This window comes from Pongo pygmaeus, chromosome 2 (assembly GCF_028885625.2).
Source record: "Pongo pygmaeus isolate AG05252 chromosome 2, NHGRI_mPonPyg2-v2.0_pri, whole genome shotgun sequence".
Lineage (NCBI taxonomy): Eukaryota > Metazoa > Chordata > Mammalia > Primates > Hominidae > Pongo > Pongo pygmaeus.
The window spans coordinates 138,894,640-138,913,195 of record NC_085930.1 but is presented as its reverse complement, the minus strand read 5'-3'; the positions used below and the strand labels follow the sequence as shown (position 1 = coordinate 138,913,195).

The window sequence follows — 18,556 nt, the reverse complement described above, 5'->3', positions numbered from 1 at the left end:
CTAGCCACGCCAAGATTCTGGTTTGGTAGTGTTGGGAGGGAGCTCAGAATCTATCACTGAAATGTACACAGGTATTCTGATGAACAACGGTGTTAGGGACCCACTGCTGGGGCAAAATCTTTCATTTAGAACTGGTGGGGGCAGGTGTTCTTAACCTGGGAACCACAGTCTCCCAAAGTGTCTGTGAATGAGGATGGGAAAAAGTTACATCTTTATTTTCACTACCTCTATTGAAATGAAATTTAACATTTCTTTTCACTGTGCATAAAGACAACAAACAACTATAATACTAGTGATTCCGACACCAATAGAAATCACTGATTTCCTTATCACTGGTTGCAAATGGCTCAATATTATTTGCACTCACTAATACTTTGAAATAATAGTTATTAGACCTGCTAGATCTTATCGTTTAAAATGCTAATAAAGAAGCACATGACAAATGGGTTAAGAATGTGGTATACACAACAGAATACTATTCAGCCTTTTTAAAAAAGCAGGAAATTCTGTCATTTGTGATGTGGATGAACCTAGAGGACATTATGCTCAGTGAAATAAGCGGGGTACAGGAAGACAAATATTGCATGATCTCACTTGTATGTGGAATATAAAAAGTTCAAACTCATAGAAATAGAGCGTAGGGAGGGCGGCAGGGAGGTGAATGGGGAAAAGAGGTACATTGGTCAAAGGGTACAAAGTTTAAGTTAGACAGAAGGATAGGTTCTGGCGGTCTGTTGCACAGCATGGTGTTATAGTCAATAATAATGTATTGTATATTTCAAAATAGCTTTAAAAAGTGGATTTTAAACATATTCACCATACACAAATGATAAGTATTTGAAGCAATTGTTATGTTAATTGGCCTGATTTGATCATTCAACAATGTATACATGCATTGAAACATCACTGTGCCCCATAAATTTATATAATTATTATTTGTCAATTAAAAATAAAACTTTTAAAAATATATATTACTATATCAAAATTTTTAAGTATTTTGATAATTTCAATGTAATCATTTTCCTTTGTAATCCTGTTTTTATTTTCTGCATTGAAAAACATTATTCTAAGGAGAGCATAGGTTTAACCAGATGCAGAAGGGATCTATGATACCAAGAAAGGTTAAAAACTCCTAATTCAGTCATTAGCAAAGCACAGGGGTAATAGTCAAGAGTTCAGCAACCTGGCTGCCTGGTTCAGTCCAGGTCTATTCCTTACTCAGCATGTGACCTTGGGTAAATTACTTAGTCTACCAGAACCTCAGTTTCCTCATTTGACACATGGAGGTAATCATGATGATAATAATAGTACTTCTTTTTGAGGTTGCTTATGAAGTTTAAAAGAAAAACTGAGTTCATATATATGTAAGTGTTCAAAACAATGCCTGATGCATAGTAAAACCTCGATGAACACTAGCTAGGTTTAGGTTTCTAGAGGAGAGGGAACTGAGGCCCGAAAAAGCAATACGTCAGATTAGATGATGGATGTGAAAGCAGTTCATCACCTGTGACATACTCACAAATGGCAGTTACTACACTTGACCAAGTTGTCATAGCTGAGTATCTTGTGGTAGTACTAGGCTTAGTGTGGATCAAGCAGAGAAAATCATGACATCCCTTCAAGTTTACCCACTCTGGTGCTAGGTAAAATGGGTATGGACAGGAGCTCTTCACATGTGGGCATGCATGCGTTTCAGCAGAAACTTCTCTCCAGCACAGGTTGGTGTGGGATATAACAACGGGGTTTGGGAACCAAGACAAACTGGATGACTGGCCAGTATCCCACTGCTGGTCAATAGTGGTTCTAGGCCTAGAACCCATCACTCTTAATTCTTAGTTCAGTGGCCTGCCCATCACACTAAGGTGCACTAAGGCAGGAACCACAAGCCCAGCCAACCCAGCAGCTAGCAGGACAGATAAATGAGCAGAGTATGCCAGGAGTAAGATAGGGAGGGATGAGGACTATGAGACTCCTCACCCCATTAAGAAGGGTGAGGCCCAACTCAGCTGTGCTGACTGTTTCTCATGGGAATGCAGTGTCTGTGACTCTCATGATAAGTCTGACTTCCTAAGAAAAACCAGAAATCCAGACTTCACAGGAAATTCTCTAGATTTTAAAACCCTGCACATGCCAAGTAAATACACATCTGCCGAGCAGAACTAGCCTGTGGCCACCAGTGAATTCATCCTCTTCTAAAGGCTGTCCTGGCTTACCGTAGCAGAGAATGCAGCGGGCCATGTGCTCCACATCCTGCTGGCGCTCTGTCTCCCAGATGAACAAGTAAAATCTGTTGGTTCCATCCATCTAATCCAAACACACACACACACTCAAGTTTATGATTAGCTGGAGTAATTTCAGGCCATCTTTTTCATGTGTTTTCTCATTCAGATGAGAAAAACATGAATATGATTTTTAAAGGATATATAATTATATAAATATATGTACAAATAACTCAGCATTATACATTCCAGTTATTTATTGCTATTTAGTTCCCTAGTTCTAACCTGGAGGTTGGACTGTCATTGGTGTGGCTATGTGTATTGTGGGTCTTCAGGCTCCCAATATGTGTAAAACTCATCCAACATCATGCATTGGAATGGGAGTAAGGAGACAATGTTAAATCATTTTTAAACTTCATAAATCTTTATTAATTGTTCACGGGATGCAGTGTGGTGGGAGCTATTGACCTGAATGGCAGACTCTTCAAATGGGCAGTCATAAATGTCAAATACCATTAGAATGGAAACAGTAGACACCATGTGGGAATCCCCTCTAGAGTATTCCTGGTGGTCAGAGCTAGACATATCACAACCAGAATATAAAAGTGAAGAGGGATCAGGGAAAGCTTTATAGAGATATAAATTTATCTCCTTTATTTAATTTATCTCCTTTACTTAGCCTTTTCAATTTTGATTAATTTAACAACTAATAACAATGCTTAAAAGCAAAATATTAACAATAAATCCAACAAGGTCCATGGGTCAACTAGTTAGATGATCAGCAAACCCCTTCCTTCTTCTTCCTAGGGCACAGCTGGACTACATTTCCCAGGCCCTCTTGCAGTTAGGTGGTGCCTACTGACTGGGGTCTAGCCAATGGGATGCAGGTGGAAGTGACGTATATCATTTCCAGTGCATGCACTGTACTCCATTACTCCCTCTCCCCTCATCTGCCAGTCAGGTGAGGAGGATCCAGAAAAAGGCTTTGAGGCCCTAGGGTATAATGGGGTCGCTGACAGAAGCAGCCCACATCCCGAAACAGTGGCATGCAGCAAAACATGCCTTCTCCCACAAAAACATATGCAAGGGACCATATCCACTTATGACAGGTGGCAGAAATAACCACTTATTATGTTTGTTAAGACACTGAGACTTGGAAAAGAATGGTTTCACAGTTAACCTGCCCTGACTTATACAGATGATTTGCAGAATGTCAAACTCATGATGAAACTAGAAATGCTTCTCTCAAGATTTGAGGTGTGGTTTACAAAGAGGTGGATGTCTAAGCTTAGTCATGTCCATCTTTGTATCTACTCTCTGCCAAAGCATGCAGAAAAGGGCCCCACTGAGAGTCAGCTTCTCCTCCTTCATCTGTGTGGGCAGGAACAAGCAAGCTCTGGGCCCTCCTCCAGGTAGCAATATGCTGAGGATATGAAGATGTTAGATGCTGAGGATATGAAGATGTCAGGCTAGACCTCAGGAAGATAGACAGTCAAGGGTTAATTTGCAAACAAATTTTCTTAACATTACAGAGCTCTTCACTCTTTCTGTTCGGGACTGTAGTGTATCCCAAACATTGTCTTTCAGAGTCAGCTTACTTGAAAACAAATCCTAGTGGGAAAAGAAATATGAAGAGTTCAATATTTATGCTAACGTAACACAGAAAACCATGGGAACAGGCCTAAGTCTCCTAAGAATAAAAGCAAAAAGCATCCTCTCTTGCTCCTCATATGGCAAAAGCAACCTTAAATTAGGCTTTTTCCTAACTTAGAAATCCAAATCAATCAAGACTGATTAAGCAGATGCTACATGAAAGCATTAACAAACCATTTGGAGATATAAAGATGACATGGCCACATCTTCAAAGAGATTAAAATCCAAGTAGAAAGACAGATAAATGATTTTCAAACAAGAAAGAGCTCCAGTAATATATTTTGGGAGCACAGGAAGAGGAGATTTTCATTTCAAGGGAGAGGAACAGAGGGAACCTAATGAAAATTGTGACGTCTGGCACTTTTGAGAGAATAAGTCAGATACTTAACTGGCAAAGAGGCAGGGAAATGCATTCTAGTGTGAAGGGACAGCATGTACAAAGGCCCAGAGGCGGACTGTGCTTATCTCTGGAATTCTGCTCTATGCTCTCGCTCCCACAGATTAGCGTACACCCACCTCCAACCTGCAGCTGCATGGCACACATCTGTGGAACTCCTTGCCATGTGGAGAAAGCTGGCATGAAAAGTGAGTGCAGCGCTGCCAACATTCAGCACTCATATCTACTGCACATGATCATCAGATCTGAGTACTGACCAAGCCAAATGGACCTAATTAATCACCAAGGATTGAGAAAACAGTGTAGGCAGGAATATGACACATCACTAGCTGTACTGGAAATCACACGAGGCAATCTGGAAGGCTTCTGAACCCAGAATTCATGACAATGTGTCAGGAGATAGGAAGAGGCTGCGATAACTCTGGGTGCATCAATTTTACTCCAACAGTTGTAGGGAAATGCTAAGTTAGTGTACATTATTTTTTAAGCACAGGAAACATGGGTGAAGTATATTATAAAATGCAAAATTTCAGTGACTTTTTAAAGTAGTATGAAAGACTTCAAACAAATTTGAACATTCCCCCAGGTCTGTATAAATTCATTCTCCTTTGTCTTAGAGATGGTTCATAGGGAAAGTTCTGTGCAGCACTAACAGATTAGAGGTCAGGAACCTGGGTCCTAGTCCTTCATCGGCCGTAACTGACTATGTGGCCTTGGATAAACCTCTGGCTTCAGTTTCCTCAGCGACAGAGTTTTAGGGAAAGACTCAACGACCCTGAGTACTCTTCCTTTTCCAACACAGGCTGGTCCTAGGTAACTACCTTCTCTATTTGCTTCTTGATCAGGACAATGCACCAACTTTTCCACTTTGAGCAGCTCGGAGCACATAACTCTTCTATCTTTATTCTATTAATATTTGCTGGAAAACTATCAAATTCAACTGAATTTGAACACTTACTTTTTAAAAACTTTTCTAACAAACAATAATTTTATGATCATGTTTAAAATTTGTACTGTTCCTGCAAAAACAAAATTGTGGGAACAAAAACATGATAAAAGTCCACAGGGGAAGCTATGATTCAGTATAGATTCATCTGTACCTAGTTGTTATTAATAAACATTTAATTACTTTGACTTTGGACTTGCCAGCATGGTCCTTGTCACTGATAAAATAGACAAGATACTTCCTGAGAAAGTTCAAGCAGAGAGATAGCATGGGAGGAGAGGAGAAAACTGTGTATGATTCCTACTGCAAAGTTCCATCAACACCAGAGAAGGAAATATCAGTTGAGTATCTTTAACATAAACCAAGAGGTCTGCTTGAGGTTCAAAATTTTACTACAGTTTGATTCAGCACCTTTAGCAATTCTCTCAACCAACTTCATCCCTAAATGTCCAGTTGTGGTTTGTTGGGACTAGTTGTGTGCTAAAGACAGGAGTATATTGAGGGGAAAGGATATGGCAAAGGGGCTAAATTAACATCCTTTTTTGTTTGATAGACAGAAAGACATTTCTCAAGGAGTATAAGGATGACTCTCAAACTTCAACTCTCAATATTAAAAAAAAACTCCCCACGATCCCTGACTCAAACTTAACCCTGTGGGTTAAAGTCAATGCATCAGCTGTCGTACTAAGCTGCCAGAAGCCATGGGATAATGTTCATCTCTGGGACTGAGTTGGGGGAGTCTCTTGGCTTGGAAAGATGGGAATAGAGTAGAAAGAAGCAAGTGCTAGAAAGGAGGATTTGCCTTGGACAGAGGAAGAGCTAACTGGACCCTAAGGAGAGAGAATTAGAAACCATGTGTCATCAAGTTGAAGTAAGGGCTTGAGAAACAAGGACAGCAAACTGGAAAAAGTAGGGGGAAGGAGACAGAGGGAGAGAGTAGCCAGGTAACCCGTGACTGACCCCAGGAGCTTGAGTCCAGTTCCGGCTCCTTCCAGTTGGCATGGTCCCACCAAAGACTGCCATCAAACAGCCAACTCTTCCTAGATTCCTCGGAAAACATTAGGTGTCAGCATTGGGTTAAGGGTTTAGGTTGTATAGTGAGACTTAGGAACCAGCCATATCCAAATGTAAATTTCAGGACTGTATAGCTGAGAACAAGTAACTTCATCTCTGGCCTTCACATATCTGGGAAATGTACAATTATCATTATTAACTTGTAGCATAGCTATGAGGCTCAGACCAATGCTCCTAAAACTTTAACATTTATGCAAACCATCTGGGGATCTTGTTATAAATACAGATCCTGATTGCTTACATCAGGGGAAAGGCATCACATGCTGGGTGATGCTGCTGCTGCTGGTGGTCCCTGAACCACATTTTGAATAGGGAGGGGTTGGTATGATAAGGCATGGAAAGCATGTGGCATGGTGGCTGGAACTCCATAGGCACTCACTATCAGATTTAATAAATAGTGGGCAAAGGACATTCTTATGGACCTCAAGAAGATGGTAATATAGTGACCCAATTGAGTAAACACATAGAAAGTGTCAGATATCCCTGTGGGTACCATCTCTTATAATTCTCACAACAATCCTGTGAGTTTATCCCCATTTTACAGAGAATAAATTAAGGGGGCCCGATTGCCAAATAACACGCCCAGATTACATAAGGGACAAAACCAGGGTTTGAAGCCTCATTGCCTAATTCTTCCTTTGGTGCTGGTCCTGGCCTTAGGGCATTAACAGTCTGGTGGAGAACAGAGCAGCCATAGGCCTCCTCTGCAAGGGCCCTAACTGCATAACCCAAAACCACCTTTCTTCAAAAGAAATGTTCCCAACTTTAGATATGTTGATTCCTCTGATTTGATTGTTACTTGATGTATATATATCAAAACATCACTTTATACCCCATAAATATATGCAATTATTTGTCAATTAAAAATAAAATAAAAATAAATACTTATATTTTATTGTCTCCCCAAAATAGGAAAGAATGTCCTACTGAAATTATCTGAATTTTGAAATTATACAAAGATATACCCCAAAAATTTATTTAGCCTTTCTCTTAATATTTTCAGCTTCTAAAGGTGATTTTTTGGTTTGCCTCCCATTATAGCTATCATTCCATTGCTTGGCCTTCTTTTTTAAGAGCAATACACAGAACTCGAAATAGGGCCAATTCATAGACCTATATCATTGTGTTATTGTAAAGACCAAATGCATAAATACAGGGAAAGAACTTAAATCTTCTAAAGTCTCTTTTCTTTTCCTGTTTTTGATTTTTGAATTTTGAAAATCCCATTGCTAATGAGAATTCCAGACCTTGAGCAAGTTGTTTAACTTCTCTGTGTCTCAGTTTCATCATCTGAAAAATGGACTCATAATAATACTTATCTCATTGGACTGCTGAGGATTAAATGAATCAATAAGATCTTAGAACAGTGCCTAGATCAATAAATGTGAGCAATTAGGCATTGTTTCAAGGGAACATGGGCTAGACTTTTTATAAAGAAAAACAAAATTTGAAACCTGGCCCACAAATTGCATTTTCCTTGTAATCCTCTGCTTTTTAACTTAAAAAAAAATGGGTCTAATGAAGTCTTCTTTTGAGACATAAGGCAATTAGACATTTCTTAACAAAGGGATTAGGCACAGAAAGTCCAAATGTTATAATGCAGTTTTATTTAGGTCTGAGACAACTCAATGGATGGCTTTATAAACCTTTTCAATATGCACCACAGCTTCTAAGCATGTTTAAATGGACTGGGAAGTTAGGACATCTGTTTACATAATTGCTTCAAATTGAACAACCATCATTTTTCCAGAAGTAGCATGTGGGTGTTGTTCTGAAAATCAAAATAACATAGAGGTGAAAGACAAAGCCCCACACATAATCAAAGAAAGCCTTCAGGCAGATAATTCAGAAGAAAAATCACAAGATATTTCCACTCTCCTAACTGGATTGCCCTAAGGCTGAGGAACAGAGTAGGAGAGGTTAAGGGCTGAATTTTCTGCCCAGTTGTGAAGAAGTGAGGATTTTCTGAAAGGTCCTGAGAATGCAGTTGTCATTTTTACAGTTTCTCTCCTTACCAATGTCACCAGAAATGAGGTTACTCATTATAGCTGAGCTGGCAAGTATCATTTAACATGCTTTGTAAACTGTTAAATTTAAAGAACACGAAGTTGTCTCCCAGCATCCTGGGGTAAGAATATGCCCAATAAATGAAGAGGAGAGCAGATAGAAATGACAGAACTGAGGTTCAAGTACACAAGCTGGCATGTCCTTCTCACATACTGTTATATCCCTTTACTCAGAACCTAAGGCAACTAAGAGGGCAAGAACATCACAACAAAGGATCATCTGTGTGCAAGATCCCAACACTGTCTGCCCAGGATTCCCTCTCAGAGAGCAGCACTGATGAGCATTGGAGGGATGTGATCACACCCCAAGAATCACTCTCCAAATGTTAAGGAAATCCCTTCCTGAGAAATAAACACTTTGATAATTACACCTGGAAGGGAGCCTGGATAGTATCTAGTTGCAACTCCTCTCCATTTTTGAGCTGAGTAAAATAAGACCAAGAAAGGTGAAGAGACTTGTCCAAAGGCACCTCACTATTGATGAGAGAGCCAAAGACAAAAGCTGCATCTCTAATTTAATTAGCTATTTGTTTATACCCTGCCTTTATAAATCCATTCTAGCAGTTGTTGAGGATGTACCCTACCAACCCACCCTGTACAGACATCATACTAGGCAAGAGGGATGTAAGAATGAACAAGGAACTCATCCTCTGCATTTTAACTTTCTCAACTCAAGATATTTTGTCCATTCTTCCCTATAGTTTGCAAGCTGTCCCAACTTTATTGATTCTTAGATGCATATTCAAAGCTGTGTCAACAAAATCTCTCACCTACCACTTCTGCTGCACACTGAACCTTCAGAGAAAATTAAATGGGCTGAATTGATCAGCTATTACGTTGAACCATATAACATTTCCATTTCTGCAGCTCAAAACTGGTGAAATATTGCCAATATCCCATGATCCAACCTAACATTCATAAGCAGCCCGGAATCTCTTAAGAAGAAAATCCCCCTTCATTCTGATAAATCATCCCAGATATTCCATGAGAGTGTGTTGCATGGGTTTCAATTAGGAAAGTAAATTCTGGAGAATAGATAAGTAAATAAATGGTTATGTATACATACAATGGACTACTGCACAGGAATAATAAAGAACAAACTACCCACACACACAACATGGAGGAACAAGAAGAGATGCCATGTTGGCTGGAAGAAGCCAGATACAAATGAGTACACACTGTATGACCCAATATATATGATGGTCCAGAACAGGCAAATAGTACTTGATTGTGATAGAACTCAGAGAAGCAATTACCATGGGGAGTAACTGCTTTATGGTTGCATAAAGAACGTGAAGAAAATTTACAGGGTGCTGAATGTGTTCTATATCTTGAACCACGTATCGGTCACAGGGATTTAAACATATATAAAAATTCATCCATCTGTACATTTAAAATCACTGCACTTTGTCCACTTTGTTACATGAGTATGTATGTTATATTCTGGTTTTCAAAAAGGAAGAAAATTATATTCTCTGACCTCCAATGATATAGTTTAGCATAGTGGCTAAGCACAGGCTCTGGAGGCAGACAATATCTGCCACTAACTAACTATTTGGCCTTGACGATATATTTAACCTCCCTAAGCCTTGGTTTTCTTATCCTGGAAATGGAAATAAACAATAACACCTACATTACAGAGTTGTGGGACTCATTAAGTAAGATAATGTACATGAGGCACATAGCACAGAATAGCTTGCTCAAGATTAGCCAGTGGGTACTAGGAGTAGCACCAGTATATGGGCCATACTGAGAGCCCTCACTCCTTGCATACACATCAATTCCAGGGAAATTCTTTCCCTAAACACCTCTCATTCCTCATGTGGTCCTTGATGGAGAGGTAGAAACCAGGTGTTAGCACCCCCGGCTCCCTGCCCACTTATGGTTCCCCCTACATACCAGCAGGGTGCCTGGGAGGTTGTGCCCCTCTGTGAAGGTGATGACCACGGGGATGATGCCCACTGCAGCAAGCTCCAGTGTGGCTGTATTGATGGAAGCTGCATCATAGGCCCAGCCCGCCTGGAAGAACACAGCCACCTTCCTCATGAGAAGACCCGAGCGTACACGTTTGAACACATGTCTCGCCATAAACCTCATGGTGGCCCCGAGTTTCCTGCGGCCGGATGACTGCTCCAGGGTGATGTTCCTGACAGCCTCCAAGAGTGCAACCTTCCTCTTGTAGTCTGAGAAACGAACCAAGTAATTGGTTTTGGCATTGTAGGAAACAATGGCCACATGGGCACCTGTTGGGCAGTTACTGTCACTTATTTCCATCTTCATCAACAGAGACAATAAAATGTCTCTCATCCTCTCAAAATCCAATGGGGAGACATCATTTGACATGTCCAAGGCAAAGGCCAATTCGGTTGGGAATGCTGGGCATTTGGAAGTACCTTGAGACAACAGATACACAGATTTAAGATATTCTGTAATGCCTTGAAAGAGGTAAGGGTTGAAGTGAGTAAGAAGGAATATTATTTACCTCTTGAACAAACTGGAAGGGAAATTATTTTGGAGAGAAAAGAAGACATTGTTAGCATATGTAGGCAGTCGCACCTTTCCCATGTGTGTGCTTCAATATGAAAAACCATCTTTTCTCAGAAATTCAAGCATGGCCTTCTCAGGCTCCTGCTGAGTGTGGCAGAGATCTCTACTTGTCCCCCAAAATCCATTCTCCCTTTTTTTCTATAGTCATGGAACCCCCAATTTTGGATTGAGCATATGGATGCCTGGAACAAAGACAACACTTCCCAACTTAGCCATCTTACAAATTCTAGGTAATAGAATAGGAAAGATGATAGGTAAAACTTTGAAAAAATATTCTTCTCCTTTCCCTTCCTTTCCCTGATGGCTGAAATACAGATGTGATGACTGAAGCCTGATATAGTTTCAGACCATGAAGCAATTTGGGGAACAGAACATCCCATATACACACAATGGCAAAGCAGGAAAATATAAAGAGACTAATCCCTGACCACCACAGGCTCCATATCAACCTGAACTTACTAGTTCCAGCCTATGGTTTCAGAAATAACATTTGTACCACTGTTACTGAGGATTTAGGTCACATTCAAATGAACTTAAACCTAACGAATACATTGAGCTATTCTGAAACTATATTATATACATGTATACAATATATACACACATAAAATTACATATATATTAATTATAAACTATATGTATTATATATAAGTGTGTGTATACAAGTAATACATTTTCAAAAAAATACTAAAAAAACAAAAAAAGAATTACCCTTAATTCATCATGTATATGTATTTATGTATATAAATACAAAATATATAATTATTTCATTTTTTCATTTCATTTTATAAAACTTGGAGCTTAAGATATATTTATTCTGAATCTTTATTCACTTAGTATGTAATGATTTTTTTCCATCAATAAATTTAGAGCAATATCATCTATTCTACTATATAGATGATCCTTTATGAGGAGCATACTTGTACATGTATCTGTGCACATTTGTCCAATCATAGCCCTATATAAATCTCTATAAGTATTGATTTTATATGCATGGTCCAGCCAGTTGCTCTTCAGAAAAGTTGTATCAATTTACACTCCCACCAGCAATATGTACTCTTACACATTTCCTAATCTGAATAGGAATTTTTCTGGCATTTTTAAAACACTTCCAATCTGAGAAACAAAATGGGTATCTCATTGTTTTAATTTATATTGTATGACTTCTGGTGAAGTTGAACATTTTACAGGTTTATTGTACATTTGTATATTTTCTTTTCTGAATCTCCCATTCATGTCTTTTGCCCATTTTCTAAAAGTGGTGTTTGTTTTTTTATTTTTACATTTAGGTTTAGCCATTATGCAATGTCTGTGTTTGCAGATAAAAATGATTGAGCAGTAGCAATCTTTTATATTTCAACATGATATAGTAAGGAATTTAGTTCCTTTGCCTGTATCCTTTGCTTATATTGCAAACTATTTTTTCCCACTTTTCTGTTTACTTTTTACTTCATGGCATCCCTCAGTGTAAAAGGGTTTTAACTTTTTATATGGTCGACTCTGAGACTCTTTTAATTCATAATCACACTGACGGTATTATTCTTTATGATTTCTAAGAAAAAGAAGTCCAGAATCTCTCTGAACAGCCACTGGATGGGACCAGAGAGAACATGGAAGTGTTAGGGTAAGAAGGGCAGGATGATTGCAGAGAAAACCCAAACTTCCAAACTAAGCAATTTGCCAAATCAACATTCTCACCCCATGGCCGTTCAGTAGGTAAATGTACATATCACAGGACACAAATATCCTGGAATGCATTGAACATAATAAATTCCAACTTGGGGATGTGACAAAACATTACTTAAGATTGGATTGTTCATAATTCCATTTTTAAAACACAACTGTAAATAAAATAGGACAGATTTCTTCTCAAAGGGTGACTATTGATCCCTCCTATTTAATAGGGTTACATAAAAAGAACAAAGCTCCTCTGTTTTGTGATAAGAAGCAGCAAGACGTAGGCACACAGGCGTGCAGTTATGACATCTCCTGGGGCACAGTATTGCTCAGTGGAGCTTCTCTTCATTGCTGAGATGGCATGCTGTCAATCCACTTTATTTCTGAGACCACATTGGGAAAGATTACTTACCTAAAGGGCAACTGAGCCCAATGGGTGAATTTATAAGAGCCTTTCACAATGAATAAGGCACCTTCCAAACCTCAGCCAAAGCCTCAGGTTACTTATGCCCCTAATCCGTAATCCATCCCCAGCTCATACCACTGGCTCCTTTTGAGCCTTTCCGAAACAACTTACGGCAGTTTTCACGTGTGAAATCAACAATTTTGCAAGGCTGTTAAAAAGATGGGGGGAGAACAGGAAAAAGGAAAAAGTATTTAACTTGAAGCATATTTTTATTCACACATGTCACCTTAGGAATGTCATATGGGTGTTATCAGTGCCTATCTGAAGCTTTTTAATCTACGACAGAAAACCCAAAAATTGTCAGAGCAGATGAGACTATTCTACAATTACATTTCCAAATCCTGTCGATATTTTAAAACATTTAAAAGATGTGTGTGCAATATAGTGCCCATATTTTTGGAGATAGGTAGATAAGGGGTACCCATTTTTTAAATCTGCCTTACAAAGTAATGGAATCAAACCTGATTTTGAAGAAGTTGAAATCAAAGAATCTCAGCAGAGAATGCAAGGAAATGCTTTCAATTCTTGGCACTCTATATTATAATAGCAATTCCTATATCACTTCTTTAGAATGACTGCCAAGACAGGCACCCCTAACACCTCACCTGGTCATTCTGCTTCTTTCCTTCGATCCCTTCCTCTCTGTTCTGTTCTTCTCTCCATCCCAGGCCTCATCACTTCCTGCTCCTCAGTTGCCTCCACACCTCCCACCCCCTGCCTAATAGTATTTTTGTACTTGGGAGATGAAACGCTGTCATAACTTTTGAGATTGCTTTCAAGTGTTCCATGAAACACAGAAACCTGTGCTATTCAAAAGCCTGTGTGTGGGTTTATAAATACTTTATAAGCAGTTTTTGAGCTTTACAAAAAGTCACATTACAGAAAGGTAGTAGCCTCAAAGTCTTTTCCTTTTTTAATGTCAACTAGTGGTGCTCAAAAACACCCCAATTCCCTGCTAGATTTAAAATACCATTCTACTATTTTTATTTGACTTGGTGATAACATTTCAGAGTAAAGTCTATAAACTTAAAGTACTAACAGAATTTGTAAGAGGAAAAAACTAAAGACTCTTTAAGATTAACAGATTTCTATTTTGTGAAAGTGGAAAGCTTTGTGTTCTAAGAAGAATAAAGTTTTGGCTGGGTGCAGTGGCTCACGCCTGTAATCCCAGCATTTTGGGAGGCTGAGGCAAATGGATTACTACAGGTCAGGAGTTCAAGACCAGCCTGGCCAACATGATGAAACTGTGTCTCTACTAAAAATACAAAAATTAGCCAAGCATGGTGGCACACGCCTGTAGTCCCAGCTACTTGGGAGGCTGAGTCAGGAGAATGTCTTGAACCTGGGAGGTAAAGGTTGCAGTAAGCCGAGATCACATTACTGCACTCCAACCTGGGCAACAGAGCGAGATTCTATGTCAAAAATAATAATATAATAATAATAAAGTTTGGAATTAAAATCTTCACCTACCATCATATCTACCAAAACTTTGGGGCCCTTGATACCCTGGAAAGAATGGAAACTTGAGTTTAAAATGCAAAATTTTGAGATCCAACACATTCTTCTACAGAGTTGGCAAAAGAGTCTTAAAAACTCTACCACACTACATAGACCATCTTCTGTCCTTCACTCCCAGCCCTAGAGTTCTGTCTGACTCTTTTAGGAAGAAAGCCAGAGTGCCTAAGAGGTGTATCCAAGACCTCTGAGTCCAGAAGGCCTAGACAGAAACACTCTTAGAGGACCAGGTCATTTTGAAACCATAGTTTAGGATCACATTCAGAAAAAGGGCTATCGAAGATCCCAGGACCATTCATCGATAGTTCTAAAGTAGACCCTAGTTCCTCCCTTATCCCTTCTCTTCAGGCCACCCAGCACCACCCTTTTTCTGCCCTAATACTGAACAAGAAGTCTTCTCTGGAAACCTTCAGATTAGAGCTTCATGGCTCCAACCTCTGGGAGTCTAGAGATCATTGTTCTTATTTATAATCTACAAGGTGGTAACTTATGACCTCAGGCAGGGCACTATAATTATCTCAGCATCTCAGCCTTTGTTTCCTCTTCTGTAAAAATGCCATGAATGGTCCTTCTAGCATTAAAATTTTTTATTTTCTGACTTTGTTGCACCTCTCCAGTAAACCCTAGACTGCAAGTGAGACCACCAGGTTCAATCCATGGCTGACCTACTGTGCCATCCCTCATGGATTGACAGTCCGGCCTCCTAGGACAAGGCACAGAGCAGAAGGATCGTAGCCTCAAAGTCTTTCCTTTCATATCAAATGATGTTCCAGGGAATTTTAAAAATATTAGTGGACTCGCAACATTGTTAGTTAAGATTATATAAATATTATATTTTGTTAAGCTTTCCCCCTAGTTTTGCATAAATATTGTTGCTCATCTTGTTTGCAATGATAAACAATGATAAACTCACTCTCCAGTGAGTTTTATGCATCATTTTATTTATTTAGGTTCATACATCTCCAACCACTCCAATATCTTCCCCATGTTCAAGTAAAAATATATGTTGAATAAATATACTGTATAAAGACTTGAAGCTAATACGCTGTAGGACAAATGTACCCATTCTCTATGTTGATCCCACTGTTTGTCCCAAATGTTCATTTCTTCTTTAGAGATGCTTCTTATCAAATCTTCATTTATTTTTATACAACAGTTGAAAACAAAAGAAAAAGGAAGCGTACATATTACCATTTGTCCTGGTGGGCCTTGGTCACCCGAAGTTCCAACAAATCCAGGAAAGCCAGCATTACCCTAAAAAAAGACCAAGCCAGAAGAATAAGCTGCCTCCTTGATTACAACCATCAGATCCACTTTGATATGTTATTATTCCTAATGCCAATGAGTCTGCTATTGACCAGTTAGTTTATAAACTGTATATCTGTGGGATAAGACATGGAGAACAGAAAGAGAGGAAGGTCATTTTGTGGGAACCATCCAAACTCCCCCCTATATACCCAACCTCAGTCATGCACATGTGTACATACACACACAAACACACACTTCTAGACAGACCCTTAAAATATGACTCAATACACTCTGTTGAGTCTTGAGGTTATATAATAAAAATAATGCAGGATGTCTGCATTAAGGGCCCGACATCAGGAAAAAGGAAAAATTTCCCTACCACCTTCTGGTTCTCAGTGTTTCAGAAACGGCACATGGTGGCCATAGATTCACTGCTCATCTTCCAAGTATTTGAAATGACACAGTGTTATCTAAATACAGTGAATCCTTTATCTTTTTTTATTTGAAACTAGAAATAAAAGTTAGTTGATCAGAGCAACCATAGCCAGCAGCAAGCCAAGTTAGGCACAGATCAAATATTTCTTTATGTCCTTGCCAATGTATGGAAATGCTAATTCTTGAGCACCTAGAAAACATACATTATCTTTCCTTTCCTCTTTTCTGCAGTAAACACTGGTCCATTTCCTAGAAGACCTTGGTCTCTAACATTGATCAGCTAAACATTACCAGGATGTTAGATATCCACAGGCTTACTCTTTTCAAAAAGAGCTGCCAGTGATTGTGGCTGTTCAAGGCTGAGTGTTGAGAACATAAAGGAATTGATTTTTAATCGGAGACTGTATAAAGCACAGTGGACTCAAAGTCCACCAAGATGGCAACTACATTCTCAAGAATCTTTTCTAAAAATAGCAAGAGAAAGTTAAGGGTTGGGAGAATCCTAAAGAAACAGTAATGTTTGCTTAACAGCTAAAACGATATCCTTCCAAATGATGTCTAGACTTACCGAAGACAGAGGTGCTCCCAAACTTGGTTTTAAAAGGTTGGTATTGTAAAACCAAAACTCCCAACTTGGATTTTCTGTTGTTATGGCTTGGTAAACTGTATTTGTATTCAGGAGATAAATGAGAGTGGGATTAAGTGGGGAGTGGGATAGCCAAAGGAAGGTGTGGAATGAGCATTGACTGAGCAGGAATGGGCTTCCAGTGGAAATGTACTTCTGTAATGACGTGGGCTTCTACAGATCTTAGGAAGTTTCTTTGATTCTTACCCTCTTCCCTCTTATTCCCTTTGCCCCCTTTTCTCCTTGATGGCCAGGGTCACCATCTTCTCCCTTAACAGAATCAAAAGCAGAACTTTGAGTGTAAAGAAAAATAAGCACAAACAAATGACACATGCTGCCTACCAGTTGCCAGGCCCAGAAATATATCTTCTTACTTGTGCACCAGGATAGCCAGGGAATCCAGGTTCACCCTAGTGCCAGAAATGAGATAAGGTCTTATTTAATGTCATGTGATTAAGAAATTTCCTTGACATGCCTTAGGGAAAAAGAAGACACTACAATTTTGAGGAAATAGACTCAAAACAGGTGCCAGGAAAAACAACTATAGCAACAGTTGTTATCTTGAGCTGCTCTCAAGTGGCCATATTTCATATCTCTAATTCAACATGAAACAACTTGTAAATAATTTTTACAAATCTCCCCCCTCCCTAGTATATTGTGTAATGAAACTTTTTCCGTAGGGCATTTTTATCTCTCAGTTTAAATAACCTGAGGTTTAATCCAACAGAAACCAAGAGAGAGGGCACCACATTGAGTGTTGGGAAGCAGGTGCTCATTGTCAGAACCAAAGGCGTACTACAAAGCAATCATTCATTCAACAAATATCTATTCGCATCTCCTATCTTCCAAGCACTTCTCTAGGCACAGGAAATTCAGCAGTGAACAGAATGAAGACCTTGCTCTCATGGAACTTACAAGCTAGTGGGGAAGAAAATGAACAAAGAAATATATAATATGTGAGAAAGAGATCAATGTTATTCCAGAAAGGGTATTAAAGAATAAAGAACTATGTGTATCAAAGGATGAGGAGACACTATTTTATATGAGGTAGTCAGGCAAAGCCTTTTTATAAAGGCAGCATTTGGGCAAAGACCAGCATGAATTGAGAAAACAAGCAGACTTCTGGCAGAAGAGCGTTCCAGGCAGAGGGAGGAGTATGTGAAAAAAAAAAAAAAAACCCTGAAGTAAGAGGAAGAGTATGTGCTGACATGTTTGAGGAACACTGAAGCAGAGTGGAGCAAGGAGGGCAGGCAGGAAGAGATGAAGACAAACAGTTCACAGAGACCACAGGGTGTAAATTCTTATAGACCATGTTAACAGTGGGTTTTATTCTGAGTGACATGGAGAACGACAGAAGGGCTTTGAATAAAGGAATGACTTGATCTGACTATGTTTTTAAAGATGTCTCTAGCTGATGCATGGAGAACTAACTATATGAGGCAAGGGTGGAAGCAGAGAGACCAGTTCAGTGGCTATTGCCATCACACAGATGGAAAATTATGTTGGCTTGGTCCAGAGGGTGGCAGTGCAGTTGTGAGACATGATAAAATGCTGGATGTACTTTGAAGATAGACTTACCACTATTTGTTGATGGATTAAATGTGGGAGTGAGAGAAAAAGATTTATCAGTGACAGCAGCAAGTGTCTGTTTTGAGCAACTGGATGGATGAAGTTCCCAGTCCCTGAGATAC

General features: G+C 39.2%; 1 protein-coding gene across 2 annotated transcripts in view; it reads right to left on the bottom strand.

The window, feature by feature from the left end:
* Positions 1-18,556, bottom strand: part of LOC129033974 (collagen alpha-4(VI) chain-like) — a 105,574-nt gene that overhangs the window by 10,512 nt on the left and 76,506 nt on the right. For both annotated transcript variants that reach the window (XM_054483242.2, XM_054483241.2), the window contains exons 27-34: positions 17,240-17,275; positions 17,073-17,135; positions 15,749-15,811; positions 14,513-14,548; positions 13,154-13,190; positions 10,838-10,849; positions 10,255-10,748; positions 2,214-2,304 (exon numbers count right to left, since the gene is read on the bottom strand). In XM_054483242.2, coding sequence (XP_054339217.1) covers positions 2,214-2,304; positions 10,255-10,748; positions 10,838-10,849; positions 13,154-13,190; positions 14,513-14,548; positions 15,749-15,811; positions 17,073-17,135; positions 17,240-17,275 — 832 coding nt within the window. The remainder of the gene's footprint in view (positions 1-2,213; positions 2,305-10,254; positions 10,749-10,837; positions 10,850-13,153; positions 13,191-14,512; positions 14,549-15,748; positions 15,812-17,072; positions 17,136-17,239; positions 17,276-18,556) is intronic.